We start from the raw sequence: 22,540 nt of genomic DNA, 5'->3' as shown, positions 1-22,540 counted from the left end.
CTTTTCTCTGAATTCAGAGTTTACAACTTGCAATTCAGTTTTTTTTTTTGCAATGAAAAGCTTTTTTTTATCTCAATGTTCAGATTTTTTTCTCTGAATTTCACTTTAATATCTAACAGGTTTTTAATCTGGCAGTTTTTATTTTTACTCCGAATTTGTTGTTTACATAAATCCAATAAGGTTTTGCAAAAAAATTTTTTGTTATCTCACAATTCTGAAATTATTGCTTGCAGTTCTGAGTTTACATTTTGAAATTCTTAGATTATATCTTGCAGTTCTGTTTATTCACAATAAAAAATTTAATTGTGACTTTTTAATCCCACAATTCTGACTTTTTCTCTATGAAATGCAAGTATATATCTCTCAATTCAGCATTTATATCTCTTAAATCTGCATTTATATCTCACAATTTTGAATTTTTATCTTTTAATTTTGATTTTAGTTTCTCACAATTATTTTTTCTGAGAATTGCACATTTATATCTTCCAATTCTGCATTTATATTTCACAATTCTGAATTTATATCTTGCAATTCAGGAATTTCTTCTCAGAATTTGTGAGAAAAATTCTTCATTTGTGAGATAGAAAAATGTCCAGATTGTGAGAAAAAAGTTGCAATTACGTTGTCATTTTTTTTTTGTAGTAAACCAGTTTCTATAGTTTCCTGTACTACAGGTTCATGTGTTTAAATTCATCATCTTTCTCAGATGAAACTGTCCACTTTTTCCTATCCAGTGTAATCAGAAGTGTTCCTGATTATCAGCAGAGTTGTGTTTTTCAGGTTGATTAGATTGGAAAAACAAACTAATTGGTTACTACCAACATTTAAAGGTGAAGAGGAACAACTCTTTTCCTGTGTGTAAACACGAACAGAAGCTGATATCCTAACTGTGTGTGTCTGTGTTTCTCTCAGGATGTTCGCGGGCTGTTATGCTGATGTATTCAGTACAGACACGCTGATGGAGTAAGTCTTCACGTTTTGCATTTCATTAACACTCACATCAATATTCATCAAGTTTAAAAGCCTTAAAGACAGGCCTTGATGTACTGTGCTTTTAGACGACTATTCAGACGCCTTTAAATCAGCCAGTATTTGGCCATGTTGAGATGATCAGAATTGGCAAATATTAACCCTCCCGTCTGTCGGTTTCAAAACCTACCCGTTTGCTTTTAGATATAAGTGTGAATTCCAGTTAAATATTGTGTAAAAATATCATCTGTGTTTAAGTGAACATGTGGACAACTTTTAGTACTAGTAACCCATATGGGAAGTTTGGGTTGGTGAGATTTTCAATGTCTTTAAAAGAGTCTCTTCTGCTCACCAAAGCTGAATTATTTAATCAAAAATCAAAAACAATGTCATAATTTCATATTATGAAATATTATTACAATTTAAAATAGCTGTTTTCTTTGTAAAATGTCATTTATTGCTGTGATCAAAGCTGAATTTACAGTTTTCAGAGTCACATGATTCTTCAGAAATCATTCTAATATGCTGATTTGCTGTTCAAGGAATATTTTTGGATTATTATCGATGTTGAAAACAGTTGTGCTGCTTCATATTTTTGTGGAAACTTTTTTTGTGGATTTTTTGATTAATACATTAATTTGAAATAGAAGTGTAACATTTTAAATGTCTTTATTCTCACTTTAGATCTAATTAATGTGTTCTTGCTGAATAAAAGTATTAATTTATTAATATATATATATATATATATATATATATATATATATATATATATATATATATATATATATATATATATATGTATATGTATGTATGTATATATATATATAGACCCTAAACTTTGATTGGTAGTATACATTTAACTTTTTTCAACGTTTGTTTTAATGCTTTATTTCACTTGACGCATGTTTCTCCTAAATTGAATGATATTTTTGGTTTAAAACTGACATAATATCGCTCATTATGTTGGTTAATTATCATGCATAACAGGAACATTGCTCATCAGTATCTGCCATAAAATGTGCATCCATAAAAAACAGGCTGTTTTTCTTTGATTTTCTCTCATTTACGTTAATATTCAGAACCTTTACTGAGATGCCTAATTAAGCTCAAATTTATTGATGCAATATTGACGAACAGTGGTGAAAATATTTCTGTTCAGCAGGAAGTGCTAATGTCATTTTGCTGAAATGATGCACGCACTTCCTTTGGGCATCACAGTCCCAGACTGAGTGTCATCTCATTAGTGTCTGATTTTATAACCCATCATATCTATAAAGGGAAACACTTCTGGCGTCACTCGATGAGTTGGTTAAAGGTGACAATATTGGCTTTAGCTCCTCCTGCCACTCATTCATCATCATCCCACCCACTGCAGCCCATTTCTAGATTCAGTGTAGGTGTTAAGTACAATATAAAAGAATTGTTCACTCGAAAATGAAAATTTGTTTCAAATGTACTCACTCTCAGGCCATCCAGGATATAGATGAGTTTGTTTCTTCATCAGATTTGGAGAAATGTAGCATTGCATCACTTGCTCACAAGTGGATCCTCTGCAGTGAATGGGTGCCGTCAGAATGAGAGTCCAAACAGCTGATAAAACCATCACAATAATCCACACCACTCCAGTCCATCAATTAATGTCTTGTGAATCCAAAAGCTGTGTTTGTAAGAAACAAATCCATCAAGATATTTTAACTCCAAACCTAAAATCCTCTAGTCTTCTATAGTATTGCTTTCTCAAGTGAAAAGTTATCTTCTCTGAATAAAGTGAGAAATATGTATAGATCAAGCACTGTTTACCAGCCCAAACAGTCTTAAACAAATATGTGAGTGGATTTTGATGTGAGGTGACAAAAAGGAGGCTTTTTTATGGATTATAGACTATAGATGTTTTGGCCAGAAGTGACCGTCTAAAAAGTTAAAACATCTTGATGGTGGATCTGTGTCTTACAAACGCACACCTTTTCACTTCGCAAGATGTTAACTGATGGACTGGAGTGGTGTGGATTATTGTGTATATATGTTTTTATCAGCTGTTTGGACTCTCATTCTGACGGCACCCATTCACTGCAGAGCATCCATTGGTGAGCAAGTGATGGAAAGCTACATTTCTCCAAATCTGTTCTTATGTAGAAACAAACTCATCTACATCTTGGACGGCCTGAAGGTGAGAACATTTTCAGCAAATGTTAATTTTTGGGTGAGGTACTCCATTAACCATGAGGAACAAGTTAGTGTCTGGGCCGCACTGCTGTATTAAATCCACACTGGTTCCTCTAGTAGTGTGTACATGAGCAGTCCTCAGGGTCCAGCGATAGAGCCACAAGACAAACCGCCACCAAAATCACCCGCATCAATGATCTGTGATTTAAAAACAACATACTGGCTCATCCAGTGCGTGTAAGAAAGAGAGCAGAAGACACTAGAGGGCAATGTTTCTTCTTCAGTCTTTGGAACAGCATAATACAATAGTGTTATTACTGTTTTTGTAGTATGCAGTATTTATGTTGTGCTCAGTAAGGGGCAGAAAATGTTCTGTATGCAGAGAATATGATGTGCTACTTTTGCCATAAACATGCAGTCATTGCAGTAGTGATGTTGTGTTTTTTTAACATTAGAGATGTAAAAAGCAGTAGATAGTTTAGTCCCTTCCCAAACTCATGCCATTGGTCAAGTCAGTGCTGCTGTGTTGAGTTCGTCGTGATGCTTAGACAAGCATAGTATCATATGAAATATCATTTGCATTTTGTACAGGGTTGGATGTTTAATATGGGAGAGTCAGGTTAGCACACTAACAAATGCAAAATATGATCACAGCTGTGTTATGAAGCTGTATTGATCGCAGCAGTCAGGTCATGACACGTGTGCTATTTTTGATGTTTCTCCCAAAGGCAGCAGATATCACCATCATCATCTCTATTGTTGTTACCAGCATGAGTTTTTTTAAAGCGAGATGTATGACACATGCTCAGAGCCCTTGTCTGTGATGTTCACACGTTTCTATTTTGTGTGCTCATGAACTCGCGTGATGCTTTTAATGCAAGTATCCACCTAACTCCTAGTTTACAAATTCATATAACCTAATGCACTGCAAGCTATTTCATGCTGTATTGTCCATTTCATGTGTACTACAGTTTGAGGTCAGTGAGCCTCTTCTGCTCACCAAGGCTGGGTTTATTTGTTTAAAAAATCAGTAAAAACTGTAATATTATGAAATATTTTTACAATTTAAAATTGCTGTTTTTTATGTGAATATATTGTAAACTGTAATTTATTTCTGTGATGCGCAGCTGAATTTTCAGCATCATTACTCCAGTCTTCAGTGTCACATGATCTTCAGAAATCATTCTAATATGCTGATTTGCTGCTCAAGAAACATTTCTGATTATTATCAGTGCTGAAAATAGTTGTTCTGCTGAATTTTTTTGAAGAAACCATGATACATTTTTCAGGATTTTTTTTTATGAGTAGGAATTTCAAAAGAACAGCACTTGAAAATATGAAATAGAAATATTTTGTAACACTGTAAATGTATTTTACTTTCGCTTTTGATCAATTTAATGCATCATCCTCGTTGAATAAAAGTATTCATTTCTTACTGACCTCAAACTTTTAAATGCTATGTATATTTGATTAATTTTAACGAGGTTACCCCAAAATTGAAATTATCACCCTTTTTCCCTTTTCACCAATTTTCATGCAATTTAAAAGAAATGGCACTGAATCTGTTTAATTTAGTGGAAAAAATAATGATAGAATATTAATTTTGGGTGATCTGTCTGTTAAAATGACTAAAACTGCATTGAAAATGAAAACAGTGCAGAACCTTAATACTGTCAGTAAGCAAGAGTCTTGCAATGAAGTCACGCAGACCTGGCTTAAATTAATCCATAATGATTGGGCTTAGCTTTGGTGCGTTTCATTGCATTTTCTTTGTAGTTAGGTTGATTTCACTTCCTCGATTAACATGACCTGTATATACATTCTGTTAAATCCATCCCCACCATATTTAGCTTCTATCAGGAGAGCAAAACCGCAGACAGCAGCAGAAGCGAGATGCTGCGGAGAGGAAAATATGCTGGACAAAGTTGCATGCTAGAACACAATTTATTCTCAATGAGAGCGGCGGACACAACCCTGTAAATCTGCCGTCAATGTGCAATATATATGCACTCGGTTTTGCTTGCAGCAGGCAAAAATGGGCCAGCTGATGATGCAATCTTTCACCTTTTTTCATCTTTTAAATTGCATTTTAATTTACTTTCAATATCCAGCCAAGAAGTTAAAGAAAAAAGGGATGTAATAGATGAACTGGAGCACAAAAAGACAAGCGATGCTCTCCCGTCCTCAGCCCGTATTGATTTTATGAACTCCACTCTCTGAAGTGCAGCCCAGTCTGCCGTCTTTATCAAAGCAGGATTCACACACACACACACAAACAGAGATGCGTCGTTCTGAATGCAAAACAGTTGGCAAAAACCATTCATTCTAGCAGCGTTGCTGCCTTTCTCTGATTCCTTTTTCATCTTTACTCATTCATTTTTTGCTCCTCCTCTGCTTTAGATCATATTAGTTCTTTCAGAGCGTTCGGCACGCATTTATGAGAGCGCGAGAGAGAGAGAGAGAGTCAGAGAGAGGCTGAGTGAGAGCGAGAGATGCAGGATGCTGATGATGTTGCCGCAGCACTGATGATGCTCCGGAGGGAGAATGCTGAAAGACACACTAAACTCGATCGCGTCCGTCTCATTGCATCTCTCTCGTGACAGGCTGCTTTTGGAGGAAGTTTATAAGTGTGGCTATTTTCAGCGTGTGAACGAGCAACTGCTGCTGCTCCGCGTTCACTGCTGTTTCTGTGGGGATGTGAGTGAAGGAATATGATACAGCTGCTCATGGAATAACAGCAGACCGCGGACGCACGCACACACGCTATGGACAGAATGGCAAGTTTTGGGAAACTTACGGATTACTTTAACCGCCGGCGTTCCAGGGATGAGCTCATGGCTCGGAGGGACGGCCGTCGCAGTGGCAGTTACTGCTGCACGGTAGCCGAGGCCAGGTACTCCAAAATCAGAGCGCGGTTTGAAGAGTGTGTGTTCTGTGTGCGCATGGATGCATATGTGTCCTGTTGCCTGTGATTTCAGACTTTTATTTTGAAAATGACAGGTGTGTTTGGTTAATACTCTAGTAATGCTGACATATAACATGTCTCATGTGGCATTACCTTAAAACAAGACAAGCACATTCAAAAATCAGTCATAAGTACAGAGGATAATCAAGACTTCAGGCACAATCGGAGACTTCTTTCTTTTGGCTAACAGTGTTTGATGTGTCTAGTGTGTCCTGGAGGGTAAGAGTGCGGTCAGTTCACCTGGATGGGGCAGAAATCATCTGGTCAGTGTGCGGACAGAGCAGGGTGGGATAAAAGAAATGAGCAGCCAATGAAAGGAGAGAATTTAGAAGGAGGGAACAGACGGGGAACTGATTGGCCAGGATTGAACTGACTCATCTGAATGATGTAGTCATCAACGTTTGAAAAGGTGTAAATGTTCATACATCAAATCTGTGAATGCAATCTGGTGTCTTTGTCTGTATTGCTCAGGTATTTATGTTACATTATGTTCTGGTTTTCTTGTAAAATTCCTTTGGAGAAATAAAAACACCAGTGAGACTGTACAGTAAGAGTACAGAGCTGTAAATGTGAATGAATGTGGAGCAGCTCGGTTCATATTGAAATCTTTTATTTTGATCACAGACTTTGCTGTCTTGGCAAATTTAAGCACAAATTGAGACGTTTTTGAGATCTGATCTGATCTAAAACCCGCGCGTGAGATTATTGCAGCCTTTTTCCCAGGGAGAAATATCTGAGATGTAGAGGGACAAACATTATGAAATCATTTACTCATCCTCATGTTGTTCCTAATTTGAAGAATTTTTTTAACACATTAAGAGAAATTTTGGATGCATTAATCTTTTTTTTTTTTTTTTTTTAATGGAATGCAAGCATATATGTGGCTGGAAATTCTCAGTCAATTCTTAGTGTTATATTAGTTTTATTTAAATACAGTCATATTATTTATACTCATTGTGAATAAGCTTTTATTTTTATATTTACCATATTTGCTTTTATTCATATTTTATATTTATTATATTTTTAGATTTTTTGTGTGTGCCTTTGTCATTATTAATTATTAAAAAAAATATATATTTAGATTTAATTTATATTTATTCAAGCTTTAGTTTTAGAAATTTCAGCATTTCAGCTTCAACTTTTTATTTCAGTTTTTGACCAAGGTAATAATTAAGTTTGTTTTTCTTTAATTGAAAAATAAAAAAACATTACTGTACAATTTATATAATCTATAATTTCTTACATTACAGTAATGTTTTTGCATTAAATTATCTTAATGAGAATATTGAGTCAAAATCAAGGCAATTTTTAAAATGTTCAAGTTTAAGTTTACATTTTTCATCTTATATTTATGTTTTATTTTTAGCTTTATTTCAATTAAAAAAAAAGATTTTTAGCTTTATGTTTTACATGACAGTTACAAATCTGCAGGTTCTGTCATTTTAAAGTCTGTGCTCTGTAAGAACATGTAACAATTGAAACATGGTATTAAATTAGAAAAAAATGTAGCTCAGGATTTGTTTTTCTCCATTGATTTGATTTGGGACCATAAAAGCTCAAGCCAGGTGTTTGCAGGGGAGAAGCTGGAAAAACACTGATGTCAACAAAAGCGAGAAACTATTTCAGAGCAAGTTATTACATTTTGACAAAAGATTACAAAGACAAACATTTTTTTTTTTTTGTTTAATTTGGAATTACACCAATGAATCACAAAAAGACAGAGAGCATGTATTAAAGATTTCTGCTGGTATTTCACTTCTTTCTTTATAAAACTCATTAGTGAATATTAATTAAATCACATTTTCTTTAGTACTTCAAATTTAATTCAAGTCTATAATATGATCTGGATGGTCTTGATAAATTTAATGTCATCATTTGTAACATTTGTCAGTTTTGCATAGCCAGTGCATTATTTATTAAATGAACAGTTTAACTAAGCTTGTCTAATGATGGGAAAACCATATGCAGCCTTTAATATTTGATCAATAGTGAAGTATATTTATTGGCACAGACCTCGATCAAACTCTCTACAGCTGCTGTTCACATCTGCGCTGTGGCTTTCCATCATTTCTGTATCAGTAGTTTTTGGGATGTTTTGTAGTGAGATTATTGTATCTGGACTGTATAAAATGCAGAACATCTTCTGTTTGCGCTGTAGCTTTGATTTACTCCAGTGTTTTGGATGGAAATCGCGTTGCATAACCCGACGCCTGTTGAGATCACAGACAGACGCCGTCACATTCTGCTGTAGAATTTCCTCATGCAGTTTGGAATCCGCTGCTCCGTCGTTGCCAGACATTCACACGTGAATGCAGCCAAATCCCCACACGCTGTTACTCTCCATCTTGCACGCTTGAAAAATAATGTTTTAATATTACTGTAACCTTACAGACAGACCGATCCAAACATGTTCATGTAATGCATGCAGACTTTACACTGTGTCTTGAGACACATTAAAACTACTTTATTCCATGCATTAAGTATAGTTGCACCAATTATTAAACCATAGCAATAAATAAATAGATAAATAACAAATGCATAAATAATCTCATAGAAAACATCAGAAATGAAGTGTTCAAATACACAGCCACACACATGCATACAATGTAAAACATTGTGCAGTACAAGCATTATTTTATTACTGAGTTTATTTCAGAAATGCATGCATTACTTTAATGAATGGGACTGTGATTGATTATTGATGTATTATTGGTTCTGATTGTTTGTGCTCCAGGTCTTTGGAGCGACGGCTACAGAGGCCTCTCTTGGCCAAATCCAGGACATTACCCAGCATCCCTCAGTCCCCAGCCTCCGTCCGTGTGCAGCAGTCAGAGAACATTTGTGAACGTCAACGGCGTCCGCGTGTTCCCTCCAGCCCTGGTGGTCTTGAAGCGTGTACCCTGCCTCCTGCAGGTACTGCGTGTGTGTTTGTGTTTATTTAAACTGCACAGCCGTGATGGCAAAACATATTCTATTGAACTCTGCTCTTGGTTTTATTAAAGCTCTGTTCTTAAATTAAAATCATTTCTTTTGAATTAAGAACATTTAGATTTTGTTTTCAGTGTTTTCATTTCCCTCAAAAAGGAGTCCAGTACCCATTTTTGTATGTTCTTTAAAAAAATATTCTACATCATATATTATAAATTAATTATTCTATTTTATAAAAGTCTATAAAATAATTACATTTATTCTTAATGTTGATTCCCATTTTACATTCATAACAGTTACTATAATGTGTTGATTTAGTTAATTAAATCAGCATTAACTGAAGTTAGTAAATCAAATGCTACTATATTAAAATTGAAATATTATATAATTTTTCACATTACAATAATATATAATATACTATAATATTCATCTGTTTTGCATTACAGAAATGTGAATTTGTCTAAAAGAAATGTCATGAAAATATCAATATATTATAATTAAAATATAATTTGAGATTTCTTGATTTTAGGATGCTTTTGATTGAGACATTTTGAATTGGCTTTTATTTGTATATTTTTTAGTTTTAATAATTGTATGTGCTTTTGTAATTCTTATTAGATTTTTAAATAAATATATCTTATTGACTCAATATATTTTTATTTCATTTTTTGTATTAGTTAATTTTAGTACTTTAACTTATTTTAGTTAGTTGCCAAAATAAAACTTAAATGATAATTTTTTTTTTTTTTTTTACAAATAGCAAACTATTTTAAAAAGTTTTAGTTAACAATAGCAACACTGTCAATTCTATCATTTTTTTGTATTACAGTGACAAGAATTAGTAGCTAAAATTGTCATGAAAATTCTTATTGTTCCAAAAATGGGCTCATTTTTAGTTTCTTTCTTTTGATTTTAGAATGCAATATGTTTTGTAAGCTTCATCCTCTTTTCTTTCAGTCAGAATGGCTTCAGCGTTTGAATGCACAATTGTCCATCAGTTGCTCTATTGAGGAAAAATTTAAATGATTAAAACATCAGCGAGCGAGAGACAGAGACTGAATTGATAGAATTGGCAGTGTGTAGTTGTGAATGGACGACGTCTGGAACGGGAAGCTTCCACGCGGCACATTCCATTCACAACATGTGTGAGCTTTACGCCATGTGTGATTGTTTAGCGCGTCTGCGCGTACTCCGTATTTACTTCAGCCTGCACCGCTCAGCCAACACCCCCCCCCACCGCCCCTCTTTCTTACGCTTTTCTCCTCGATTCTCACAGCTGAGCTGCTCTTGTGTAAAGATTCTGTGAAAGATTTTTTCACTCTCTCAAATGTTAAAGTCTTTGGCTTCCTCCCCATTCTAGTTGCTTAGCAACCATCATCGTTTCAACACACACACACACACACACTGAATCCCAGCTGTCTCCCTCAGCGTGTTTGACGTGCTCATTATGTTGGGATCATGCCAAATGATGGCCGTAATATCTGCTAGAAACTCTGACCCAGATTTGACTGACTCAAGTCTAATAAACATGAATAACTCTGTTCCAGCAGCCTGACAGCTCCCTGACGTCCTCATCTGAGAGTCACAGATCTAGCCGGCTGCCTGGGAATATCCAGCGGCGAAATAAGGTTAAATATGCCGTGTGTGATATTTCATTGATGTGTGATCTGTCTGTCCTCAGGCGAGATGTGGCGGCTGGAAGATGAAAATGAGGCAGACGTCGCTCCGGGTGCTGTCGACCCGCGGCCGCGCTCTCAGTCGCCCTTCTCACATTTCCGGCGGCGGGCGGCGTATCTGAGAAAAAGCATCTCAGCCGATGATCACCTGGGAGAGGCGGAGTTTGAACCCGGCCAGCCAGAGGGGAGGAGCTTCGCCGATCCCAAAGTCAAACTGAAGAGGAAGTTTGTGAGTAGAAACTTAGTTTCTTTAAAGGGACAGTTCACCCAGAAATGAACATGTGGTCTTTATTTATTCAACCTCATGTTGTTCAAACTCTGTGTATTTATTTATTTATATGGAACCCTAAAGTTTTCCTTTCGTGAAGCGCTCAAAATTCATTTTATGCAAGCTGGTGCAAGAACTTGAAATTAAATGCAATCGCAAATGATATTTGAGACTTGGATTAAGGTTTTTTTTTTACTTTTCTGAAAGACAAAATCTTTTTGTCTTTTTTGCTCACCATGGGTGCATTTAAAATACACTAAAATTGCAAAATATTATTCCAGTTTTAAATGTTCAATTGTTTAATTGTTTCAGTGTCACATGATCTTCAGAAATCATTCTAATATGATGATTTGCTGCTCAAGAAACATTTCTGATTGTTATCAGTCAGCATTAAAAAACTGTTTTTGTTGTTTAACATTTAACATTTGTTGTTAACATTTAAACTGTGATACACTACTTTGTAAGTTTAGGATAAGTAAAAAACAAGAAATAAATACTTTTATTTGTCAAGAACACATTAAATGCATCAAAAGTGACAGTAATGACATTTATTGGCAAAATATTTCTATGTAAATTAAATCCAGTTTTTTTTTTTTTTTTTTTTTTTTTACTTTCTGTCCATCAAAGACTCCTGAAAAAAAATGAGCTTGGTTACCACAAATATATAAATATTTTCAGCATTGATAATAATAATAACAACCATTTTTAATAAGTGAGTACCAGTTATAAGTTGTAAAATTTGAACAGCAAATGATTTCTGAAGGATCATGTGACACTGAAGACTGGAATAATTATGCTGAAAATTCAGCTTTGCAATCACATTTTACAATATATTCAAAGAGAAAAGCATTCTTTTAAAATGTAATAATATTTCACATTTTTACAGTTTTTACTGCAGTTTTAATCAAATAAATGCAGCTTTTGTGAGCAGAAGAGGCTTGTATTAAATACATAAAGTAACTAAGAACAGAATTGTAATTTTTGGCTGAAGTAGTTCCCTAAAGTTGTGTTTCAAAATGCACACAGAGGGTTTTGTATGAATATTTAATGTAGTGTGTATAATAGCATGAAAGCCAAACGATCAATTTATTGGAAAAGCACTTTGATGTCTGCGGCAGCGGGGCTTTAAATGGGATGAATTCAGAGATGGTTCGATTGACTGAGAAGTTGAATGAGTAGTCCACTACTCTGCCATCTCATCCCTTCTTATGTGTGTATTTTCTAAGCCCTTTTCCTCCTGAATCATTCATTTTCAGTGTAGGAGTTTCATGGTACAGTAAGCAGATTATTTTGTTTTTCCTGTACTGTATGGTTTAATAATTTTCTCTTCGCTGACACATTCAGAAACGTTTCCAGGGTTGCAGAACACTTTATTTTCAGACAGCTTAGTTGTTACAGTATTTGTAGAAATAAACAGCGCTTTGGCTGTCTGCCAACAACTGCCGGCTTAAAGTCAGAGATTTGTTGGAGAAAATGCTGGGAAAAGCGATTTGCTGTGCATTAGCCTCCCGTTTGAATGGCCTGTCTGTGGACTTCTAGTGAACTTGTTCTGCTCAATCTGTTTGTGGAGATAAATGACAGAGGAGGATGTTTGAATAATTCATTATGGATATTCATGGCAGGTATTTGTCATATATTAATCAGATGTTTTATTTAATGCATTGACGGTGATGAAGTAAGGCTGGGTTTGTTTCTGTATTATACATTTATAGAGCGCATGCATATAGTATGTATTTCAAAGTTGTGTTTGCATGGGAAATAGAGCTAAGAAAATCATGATAATTGTTATGTTTAATGGTGATTCATGATTGAAATAAAGTTCAGCATTGATACTTTACAGTTCTCATGCATCCAGGTTGGATTAAAATGTATTTGTTTCTTACAAATACATGTCCAGGTCATATTTCACCCCAAAATTACAATGAAAAATATTTGAATACATATTTGTTTAAAAAATATTTTAAAACATTTATGTTTTGCATAAAGGTAGTGTTGTTTTAGTATTATTATACAATTTATTAATATTTTTAAATCACTTTTTTTATTTTAAAGTAATTTTGGTATGTTTTTGTCATTTTATTGTTTTTTGTTTAGCTTGTATTTTTATTTCTATTTCGTAAGTTTAGAACTTCAACTTCAACTCATTTAATTTTAGTTAGTTGCCGAGACAGCATTTCAAATTGTTACTAATTTAATTAAAACAATTCTAATCATCTTTCATTACATATTTTGCCTTTATTTCAGTTAATAAAAACTTAATCTTTTCATATTTACTCTACAAAAACAACACTGTATCATCATTCTTGTTACGATGATAATTATGCATTTACTGACTTTGTGATTTTTTTTTTGTTGACATTTTTGTAACTCCCTTTATTCTATTTTATTCTAATTAAATTAAAAATTAAAAAATGTATTGTAAAATTAGCTTTTTTTAATGAAATCAGCATGAAGGTATGAGTACAACAAATAAATTTGCATAAAGTTTGCATTACATTAAAGAACTTTGTGCTTAATTGTCAAGAAAGAAATTATAATTGCCTTAAAAATCTCTCTCTCTCACTCACTCACTCTCTCTCTCTCTCTCTCTCTCTCTCTCTCTCACACACACACACACACAAACACATATATTTATATTTATATATAATGATATATTTATTCCTTTTTTGGAAATATGACCTGGACATGTTTTCATCAGGTTTCGTGAGATTGTCTGTTAAAAGGTTTATCATATGCAAATAAAAAATTCCTAAAATAAGCTGAATTAATCTTATTGTAAGATGCATTTTTAATGATAATATTGGTATAATTGAGAGAGATTTTTTCTTTTTCCAGGGTAATGTTTGTGGAATCAGTTTTATGAGAGAGTAATTTTCTCAGTACATTTAGTGCAGGATTTTCACTCTGAATGCTTGATTTTCAGAGGTCATGGAGTGTGTGTGTGTGTGTGTGTGTGTGTGTGTGTAGTTGTGTAAGCAGAGCTCTAGATGGCAGTGCTGAATAGGCACAAACTCACTCTGTCAGTCGGTCTTTAAATACTGAACCAAACTTAAGATCATCACACGCCTTCATTAAGAGCACAAACACTTACAGAACATTCACAGAAACTACAAATGCACAGAAGACGAGCGTCACTGATAGGAGAAGAAAGAAAAATCTAGAAGAAACGGTGACGTTTAGCGAGTGTCATCTCTTTTGTTTGTGTGCTGTTTTCTTCAAACGCACACACACACACACACACACACACACACACACACACTCGAGAGGCGAAAGGCTGGACATTTTTTCCTCGCAGCAGTGGTTGCTGTTGGTTACATGGTGAAACGCCGGTCATTAAGGCTCATTATGTATTTAGATGTGGGGCGTCGCTCCTAAACTCATCCTCACACTCTTCCCTCTGAAGTTTGTCCTTCTTTTCACTCTGTCTGTGTTTTATCTGTCTCTGTCTTCCTAACAGAAAGCTAATAAAACACTTTAGTTGGTGCACTTAGCTGCAGGTTAAGTTTTGATGAAGCATGAGTGTTTATAAACTCTCCTTTTAAGCTATGTTTACATTAGTCTGAAGATGAATGAAATGCATGTTTGGCTGAACGTTTTTGCATGTGTGAATGTGAATAAATTATTTGAATTGGATAAACGGAACCATCGCTCAGCCTTTATCAAATCAGTTGGGTCCCATGAGAACTTGTGTTCAGACTAACAGCTAAAATCAACAAACATGTTTCATTTCAGACGTGCAGTAAACATCAGCCAGACCCGACATGTGATTCACACATTTTTACCAAAAATAAGAGATGAAAGAGGGTTTGTGAGAGGGGGATGGGATTGGCGTTATGCTAATGCAAAAGAGAAAGAGATGCTGAGCTGGATTGAGTCAGGAAATATGAGAAATCCAAATGTTGACATCATTTTTGGATATTGTTGATTTAATTCAATTACTCGTTTGTAGTTTAGTGTATGTGTCTTTCTGCAGAATTTTCACGAGAAGCTGTAAACAAACATCCTAGCAACCATTTAACAACATTCTAACAACCACCTAGCAACACTGTTGCAGTTTTTGTCGGCAAGTAACACTTAAGATTCCTTTTCAGAAAAAAATTTAACAAATTAAGAATTTTTTTTTTTTTTTTTTTACAGAGCAGACGGCTGATAAAAAAGGTTTATGAATTATATTCCATTCATTGTCTCTCAGATTGGTTATTAATTGATTAGAGATGTGTGTTTGTTAATTACGAGCATTAAATCATGTCTTTCAATGGTTTAACAAATTGCATTTAAGGATTTAGTTTACCCAAAAATCATTTATGCACTTTCATGTTGTTTCATTTTCTTTTTCCAGTGAAACAAAATAGGGAAGAAATAAGGAATTGTTGGTGCATATAAGCTTCAAAAAGAAAAGCATCATAAAAGTAGTACATTTAATTCATGCACTGTTTGTCAAATCTTCCGAAGAAGCTTAAATTGTGTAATGTAACTCTCCTGGACACGTTCACGAGTTACTGAGTGAATCATTTGTTTCCAGTTGCATATTTTCAGTGAATCCGTTCACAAAATTCACTAATTAAAATTGTAAGTTTAATAGTTAGTTGTAAGTTTAGCAATGTGCAATCCTTGAGAGAATTTTCTTTTTTTTTTTTGAGTCAAATCTTTTTATTGAATCAGTTGATCACAGAACTGATTCACTGACTCGATTCAGTCACAGAGGTGAAGATTAGCAGTGAATAGTGCCTAGGGGTGTGTGATATTTATCATCTATGGTAATATTGTAATTGTTGTTTTAACTACGTATAAGCTGACATTATCAAGTATGTCACATAAAATTTTTTTTTTACAAAAAACACATCTTGAGAGTTCACTGTGTGATGAAGCATATTAAGGGTGTGTGATATTAGAATACTATTCTATGAAAGCAAAGTAAGTTATGAAAGCAAAAATATCCCTGTATGGGTTTTTGTTTTTTATATTTAAAAGATAGTAGCAATATCACACAAACAAGAATGCTGTTTTCCTGAATAGCAGCGTATGAGCGTGATCGCAAATGTGATATTAATTTTATACAACCGTTCAACAAACAAGTTACATTTTAGACACAATAGTGTCTGTTCTTTCTGTTTCGCCAATTAAAATAACTTCAAATAAAGCCAAAGCAGAACATCTGTGCATCTTTGAGAAACACTGCAATGTTTTGTTCATAAATTAATCTGTTTTAGAATGAATCACTTGAGTGAATGATTCAATGATCCATTCATAAAGACAGTCACTTGCCTCATTTCTAAATGAATCAGCCGTTTTGAAAAAATCATTTTAATGAATGATTCAGTGAATCACTCATTAAGAGAGGGACTTGCTGCCCTCTACTGGAAGTGACCCTCCTAAATCAGCCATGGTACCTGCACAAAAACACACTTAGCTTAATGTAGTTTAATTATCTAAAAATCCCAGAAAATATTTAGATATTTTTTGTTTGCAATGTCACACACCCTCAAAAGTGACTTAAATTAGGGGTTGTTTTAGTGCAAAGTGTCCTTTAGTTAAAGCTTAAAGCTTCAGTCTCCATTTATAATCGCATGAAAAACAGCAACCGGTGCAGCCTTTGGAATTTCTTCTTTAATGTTTGAAGGAAAAAAGAAAGTCAAGCAGGTTTGGAAACACATGATGACAGAATATTAATACAGTAACTGTTGCTTTTATTCTGCATTGTCATCATTTTTAAGTCCTGCACTGAAAAAGTCTTATAGAGCGTGATGTTTTATTTGGGTTGCTCGCAGCAGAGTGTCTGCAGTGGTGGTGTGTTGACGTATGGCTGTATACATTTACTGCGCTCACAGTGAGCTGCTCTATTCATCAGTCTTAAATAATATGGCTGCACTTACTGACCCGCACTGATTGATTTTATAGCTCTTGGGTTGAGCTAGTGTACTCGCGGCCGAGTGTTTGGGGTTTGTTGTTGCAGCGGCTGCACAGGTGGACGGCTGATTCAGCTGTTGTATTTCTGCTGTCAAATTAATGATTCCTCGTTAAGTATAGCATTGCGAGCACGCCATTTTTTGCAAACGCTTGACGTGTTTTCTTCGTTACTGTGGCTGTACCTGACCTCATTACTTTTTTTCAAATGTCTGCGTCAGTAAACCAGATTTTGTTATTATTCAGAAAGCTAACTATAAACATGTTGACTTGAGTTAATATTTTCCATCTAAAGTGATGAACCTGAAAGAAACGTACCATAGAAGGAAATATTGTTATGCTAATGCATGCTATAGCACCCCTTGTGGCAATGCAGTGCATATGTGCGTTGTTCTAAACCGACCCATTTCACAGAATGTACTAATGTATTTCCACTATAATTAGGAGTTTTCCACGTTTTGTAAAATGATTATTTTTTTAATTAAAATTGTGTATATATATAATATATATATATATATATATATATATATATATATATATATATATAAATTGTGTGTACTTTATATGTAAATTAAAAATGTTTCTGTCTGTGGTGTGTAACAATTTTTCAAACACACATACCATTTTATGTTATGTATTATTCCGTGGTCTGTCTGAATACTGGATTCTGATTGGCTGGCAGGTATGCAGTAAAACCATTTAATGCTCAGTTAGCTCCAAATCAGTTTAATCACCGTTTCATATTAATGTGCTGCTTTAATTGATGCACACAAACCCACACACATCACTTGCGCGCACACACACACACACACACACACACACACACACACACACAGAGCGAGAGAGATTGCAGATTGCACTGCGCACACACATAAACTTGTTGTCAATAACTCCCTGTGAGTTTTATTAATAAAATAGCCTAGATACTAGATCGCTACATTATATTTTTCAGCAACGAGGTGGCACTGTTTTTGAAGTAATTAATTGTTTGTAGAGAGAGATGCGCAGACGCAGCATGCAGGTAAAACACACACATTTCCCCCACATTTTGGGGGAAGTCGTGGCCTAATGGTTAGAGAGTCGGACGCCCAATTGAAGGGTTGTGAGTTCGAGTCTCGGGCCGGCAGGAATTGTGGGTGGGGGGAGTGCATGTACAGTTCTCCTCTCCACCTACAATACCACGACTGAGGTGCCCTTGAGCAAGGCATCGAACCCCCAACTGCTCCCCGAAACACATGTGTTCACAGTGTGTGTGTGTGTTCACTGCTCTGTGTGTGTGCACTTCGGATGGGTTAAATGCAGAGCACGAATTCTGAGTATGGGTCACCATACTTGGCTGAATGTCACGTCACTTTCACTTTCACTTTTTCACATACTGTCATCTCTTTCTCTCTCTTTCTCTCCCTCAATCGATAATTAATTGAAATAAATGGTATAATTCATTCAAATAAATGTGGTCTTACCGCACTGTTTCATCTTGGTGTATGATCTGAATTGGGCAGAATGCTAGCGCTAACATGCCATAACTGATGAAATTAACTGTCATTTTTATCCATTCAGTCAAATATTGCACTGCGAAGAGCAATACTAGTTTTAACTTGTCTATAACTTGGTAAAGGAATAAGTAAAGGAATAAGCGGGATAACCAACAGCTTGCTGTGCTAACAAAGTTTGGTAAAATGTTTTAAATATATTATTTATTATTCTTATTCATTATTCTTATTATATTTTTGTGTGTATATACATACATATATATATATATATATATATATATATATATATATATATATATATATATATATATGTGTGTGTGTGTGTGTGTGTGTGTGTGTGTGTGTGTAAAAAAAAAATCAAATATTACTGTTCTATATACTAATTAGATTCCCACACACACACACACACACACACACACACACACACACACACACACATATATTCTTATTTAAAAAGTAGTTTTTAAAATATTCATTTTAAAATGAATTTAATGTAATAAATTTTTTTAATTATTATTATTATTATTATTATTATATTTATACACTTGTTTAATTTTACCTTGCCATTAAATCACAAAATCCTCCCAAAAATTTGTAAACACTGCTGTTTCCTATTTTAAAAATTTGTGAAAATGTAAAATTGTTTTTTTGAAACAAATAAAAAACACAAAGGGATTAGTGTTTGTCTCCCATATGCCTCTAAATAAGTTTTCCTTGCTGTAGTTTCCATCGGTGTTCCAAACATGACATTATGAAAAGAGTTGCATCACACATCTGAATTCAAAAATGCATGATATTGTGCTTGCATCATTAAAATCATCTGTGTTCTTCTGTAAAGTTTGTTTCAGGCCTCATAAGATCACTTGGTGATTGCATTTTTATTTCCTGTGTTGTTGTTTCGCAGTTGATTGTTTCATGTCCCGCAGTATTTTCGCGTTCAGTGTGCACTGACAAACGCAGCAGGTTAGCGCAGTTTCAGTCGCCAACTTTCATTGAAAACGAATGAGTTGTGGCTGCCTTATCGCTCCAGATCTCTTTGAGTGTGAACGCCCCTTTAAGGTGGACTGATTCAGTGGATTCCTCTCGGCTGAAGTGGGCGGATATATTACTGCTTGTTTACAGCTTGTTTTTTAGCTTTTGCCTTCATGGTCTGCAGCCTTCTGTCAGAGACTCCATTTTGTTTTTAATAAACTGACACTTATTGGTTGTTCAACGTGAAGGGTGTATAAATATATACGTGTATGTGTGTGTGTGTGGACTGGCTGTCTCCCAGCCGTACACCCAGAGAATGCAGCCCTTCATATGCTTACAAACAGTCCTTGGAAATCCTACTTACACAGAGCGCTACTACAAGAAGAGGTGTGTGTGTGTGTGTGTGTGTTTATAAATATGTGTCTGTGTCTCTGAATCTGTCTACTCCATCACACACACACACACACACACACACACACACACACACACACACTACATGCTCTGTGCCATGCACATTTCAGAGCAGCATGTTTTGTAACCATGAGGACTCTGGGATTGGCTTGAGCTCCGTTTGCGGACTGATGTTTTGAATGTTTAAACTGGAAATAAAACACATTGATGCAGCCAGTCGTTGTAAACACAACCTGAAATCCAAATCCAGAAGATTGTGTCATTAGACTAGCTTTGTGATTCCTCTTAGTCTCCCGACTAAACACAGAGATGATTTAATAACGTCGAAGCAGCAAAAACAGCATTAGAGTCAAATTCGATTAAATTCTGTTAATTCAGTTCAAACTGTCCATTTCAGTGAAATGATTCAGAACTCTTGATTCAACAATTCATTTGCATCAGCAATGTGGCTTTTATTAATATATAATATTTATAAAAAAAAAAATATATATATATATATTAAAATTAAATTAAATTTATGCATTTAGCAGACGCTTTTATCCAAAGCGACTTACAGTGCATTCAGGCTATCAATTTTTTTACCTATCATGTGTACCTTGCGCTTCGTAACGCAATGCACAGGAGTAAATTATTTAATTTCACATATATATATATATATATAATATATATATATATATATTATATATATATATATAATATATATATATATATTATATATATATATATATAATTATTATTATTATTTCTTTTTATATTTTGTAACATTATATTTATTTTTATTGTTGTGTTGTATTAAAAATAAATCGTAAAAATTAAATATACATTTTAAATATAAATGTAAGTAAATATTGCTGTTAAGGATATTAAATATATTTAAATATATTTAATATCTTAATATAACAAGAATTTTTACTTTTTTAACCTGTTGAATAAAAAAAATTATATCGGCTTTGGTTGAAATGTTGGTTTCTCTAAAAAACTAAAATATTTTCAAGATCTTTCAGACCAAAAGCATAAACCTTGAGATACAAAAATGAATATCAAAACAAGGCAAAGAAATATTTAAAAATTTTTAGCTTGCTATGTTTAGTTAACTTTTTTTTTTTTTAGTTTAGAAATTTTGTATTTGGTCTGTTGAAATGATGTTCCTCTAAATTGTCTTATTAATTAATATTGTATTATAATATTATTAATATTATTATTTTGCTTTTTGCACAAAAATGTAAATCTTAATATATAGTGAATATCCTAAATTAATAATTTAATAATAATTATTTCAGCTATATCATTCAGTCTGCTTCCTCTACCAGCTCCGGGGCTGCATTATAATTGGGACGTATCCTACACGCTTCATTTTTATTTCTGTCTGTCAGTCTTATTCTTCCAGCTTTCATGGGTTGAACATCACTGAGGATGTTTTAAGGCTTTCTCATTCCTGTCACGTTCCCAGACGAGTGTGAAGGAACTTTGACACCATCAGAGAACGCAGACGCTCTTTAAAGATCTTCCAGAGAGCAAAGAGATAACAGAGACTCTCTGAGCTTTTTGTGTCGGAAAGACGGACATTAACGGGGCGAAACAGAAGCTTTTCAAAGGACGCTTTCACTGTTGTTATGTATTTCATCATTCGTTTCGGTGCGAAAGCTAACTTGAACTTCATTTGGGTGTCAAGATTGCGTCCGTCTGATTAGATTTAATGAATGAATCAAATCTGAAATCATAAGGTAGTTAAATATTTAATTGAGTTCAATTTCAAAGCTAAATCACATTAATATAAAGCAGGCTTTATGCTCACATCTTTGCTTTGTTTATTAAACAAATGGATTTCCAACTTGTAAAAGTGCCAACCTCAAAAAACAAACAGCCTAAAACATCGAATCTATTTAAAGAGGGTCTTAACATGCACATGCATCTTATCTCAGCGTTTGTCTTTTATCATCTTCCTTCTTTTGGGCTGTTGTCATGACAACACCAGTTATCGAATAAATGAAATATGAAATATCAGACGCACACATGTGTGCGCACGTTTCTTGCGTGTAATCGCAAGCGCGCTCTTATGAGCTTTCTGCCTTTGAGCGTTTGTAAATATAATGCAGATGTGAGTAATTATAGCACTGGTTGAAATCTTTGTATATAGTGAATCATTGGTTATGTCACATAAACCCTCTCGGGCTCGAAACACGTGCTTTCCTGCTTACCAAATCACATCGATTTCTAATTCTGCTCATATTGCAGATTGAGCTGCTTTGTCTGTCAGTTATTATTAGCAAAATCAGTGTTTTTATTTATGAATTGGCTGATGTTGGGAGGTGATAATACCAGGGATTACTGTATGTTTTTCAAATCAAACTGTAAACTTTGGTCGTAATGTTATTAGGAACCACTGTAACTTTTTTCATTGCGTCATAAGTAGGGCTTGGCGATATGGCCAAAAATATGATCACAGTATTTTTTCCCCATATCATACGATTTCAGTATTTATCATGATATTCAGGAAATGCTTGCAACATGTTTCATGTTCCACAACAAATCAGTTTAATTTAAAACACAAATTAAATATATCTTGGATTTATGATATTCCTTAAAATTTGTATTATTATTACTTGTGAATTACATTTTAGTGTATATAATATTAATATATTTGTGTCATAATTTCTTCAAGTTAAATCAGACTTTTATTTTGATGTGTTGTCATGAAGGGCTTTCTGTTTTAAATGTCAGTTTTATTGTGCATTTTTTTCTCAACTGAAGCGTTGAAAAGTAGTGAATTAGTACATATAAAGTACATATT

The 22,540-nt window shown here is 34.2% G+C and overlaps 1 protein-coding gene across 3 annotated transcripts in view; it reads left to right on the top strand.

Moving 5' to 3' along the window:
- LOC109050194 (ankyrin repeat and fibronectin type-III domain-containing protein 1-like) overlaps window positions 1–22,540 on the top strand; it is a 77,700-nt gene that overhangs the window by 2,907 nt on the left and 52,253 nt on the right. For 2 of the 3 annotated variants that reach the window (XM_042752283.1, XM_042752282.1), the window contains exons 2-4: window positions 913–963; window positions 8,832–9,010; window positions 10,707–10,930. In XM_042752283.1, the coding sequence (XP_042608217.1) occupies window positions 914–963; window positions 8,832–9,010; window positions 10,707–10,930 (453 nt within the window). In that variant the 5' untranslated portion in view covers window position 913. Of the gene's footprint in view, window positions 1–912; window positions 964–4,766; window positions 6,026–8,831; window positions 9,011–10,706; window positions 10,931–22,540 lie in introns of those variants that run through there. The other variant, XM_042752281.1, reaches the window with a different exon arrangement.

The sequence above is a fragment of the Cyprinus carpio genome, chromosome B24 (assembly GCF_018340385.1).
Source record: "Cyprinus carpio isolate SPL01 chromosome B24, ASM1834038v1, whole genome shotgun sequence".
Classification (NCBI taxonomy): domain Eukaryota; kingdom Metazoa; phylum Chordata; class Actinopteri; order Cypriniformes; family Cyprinidae; genus Cyprinus; species Cyprinus carpio.
Note: the sequence above shows the minus strand (reverse complement) of the source record. Positions and strands in the feature narration are given on the sequence as shown.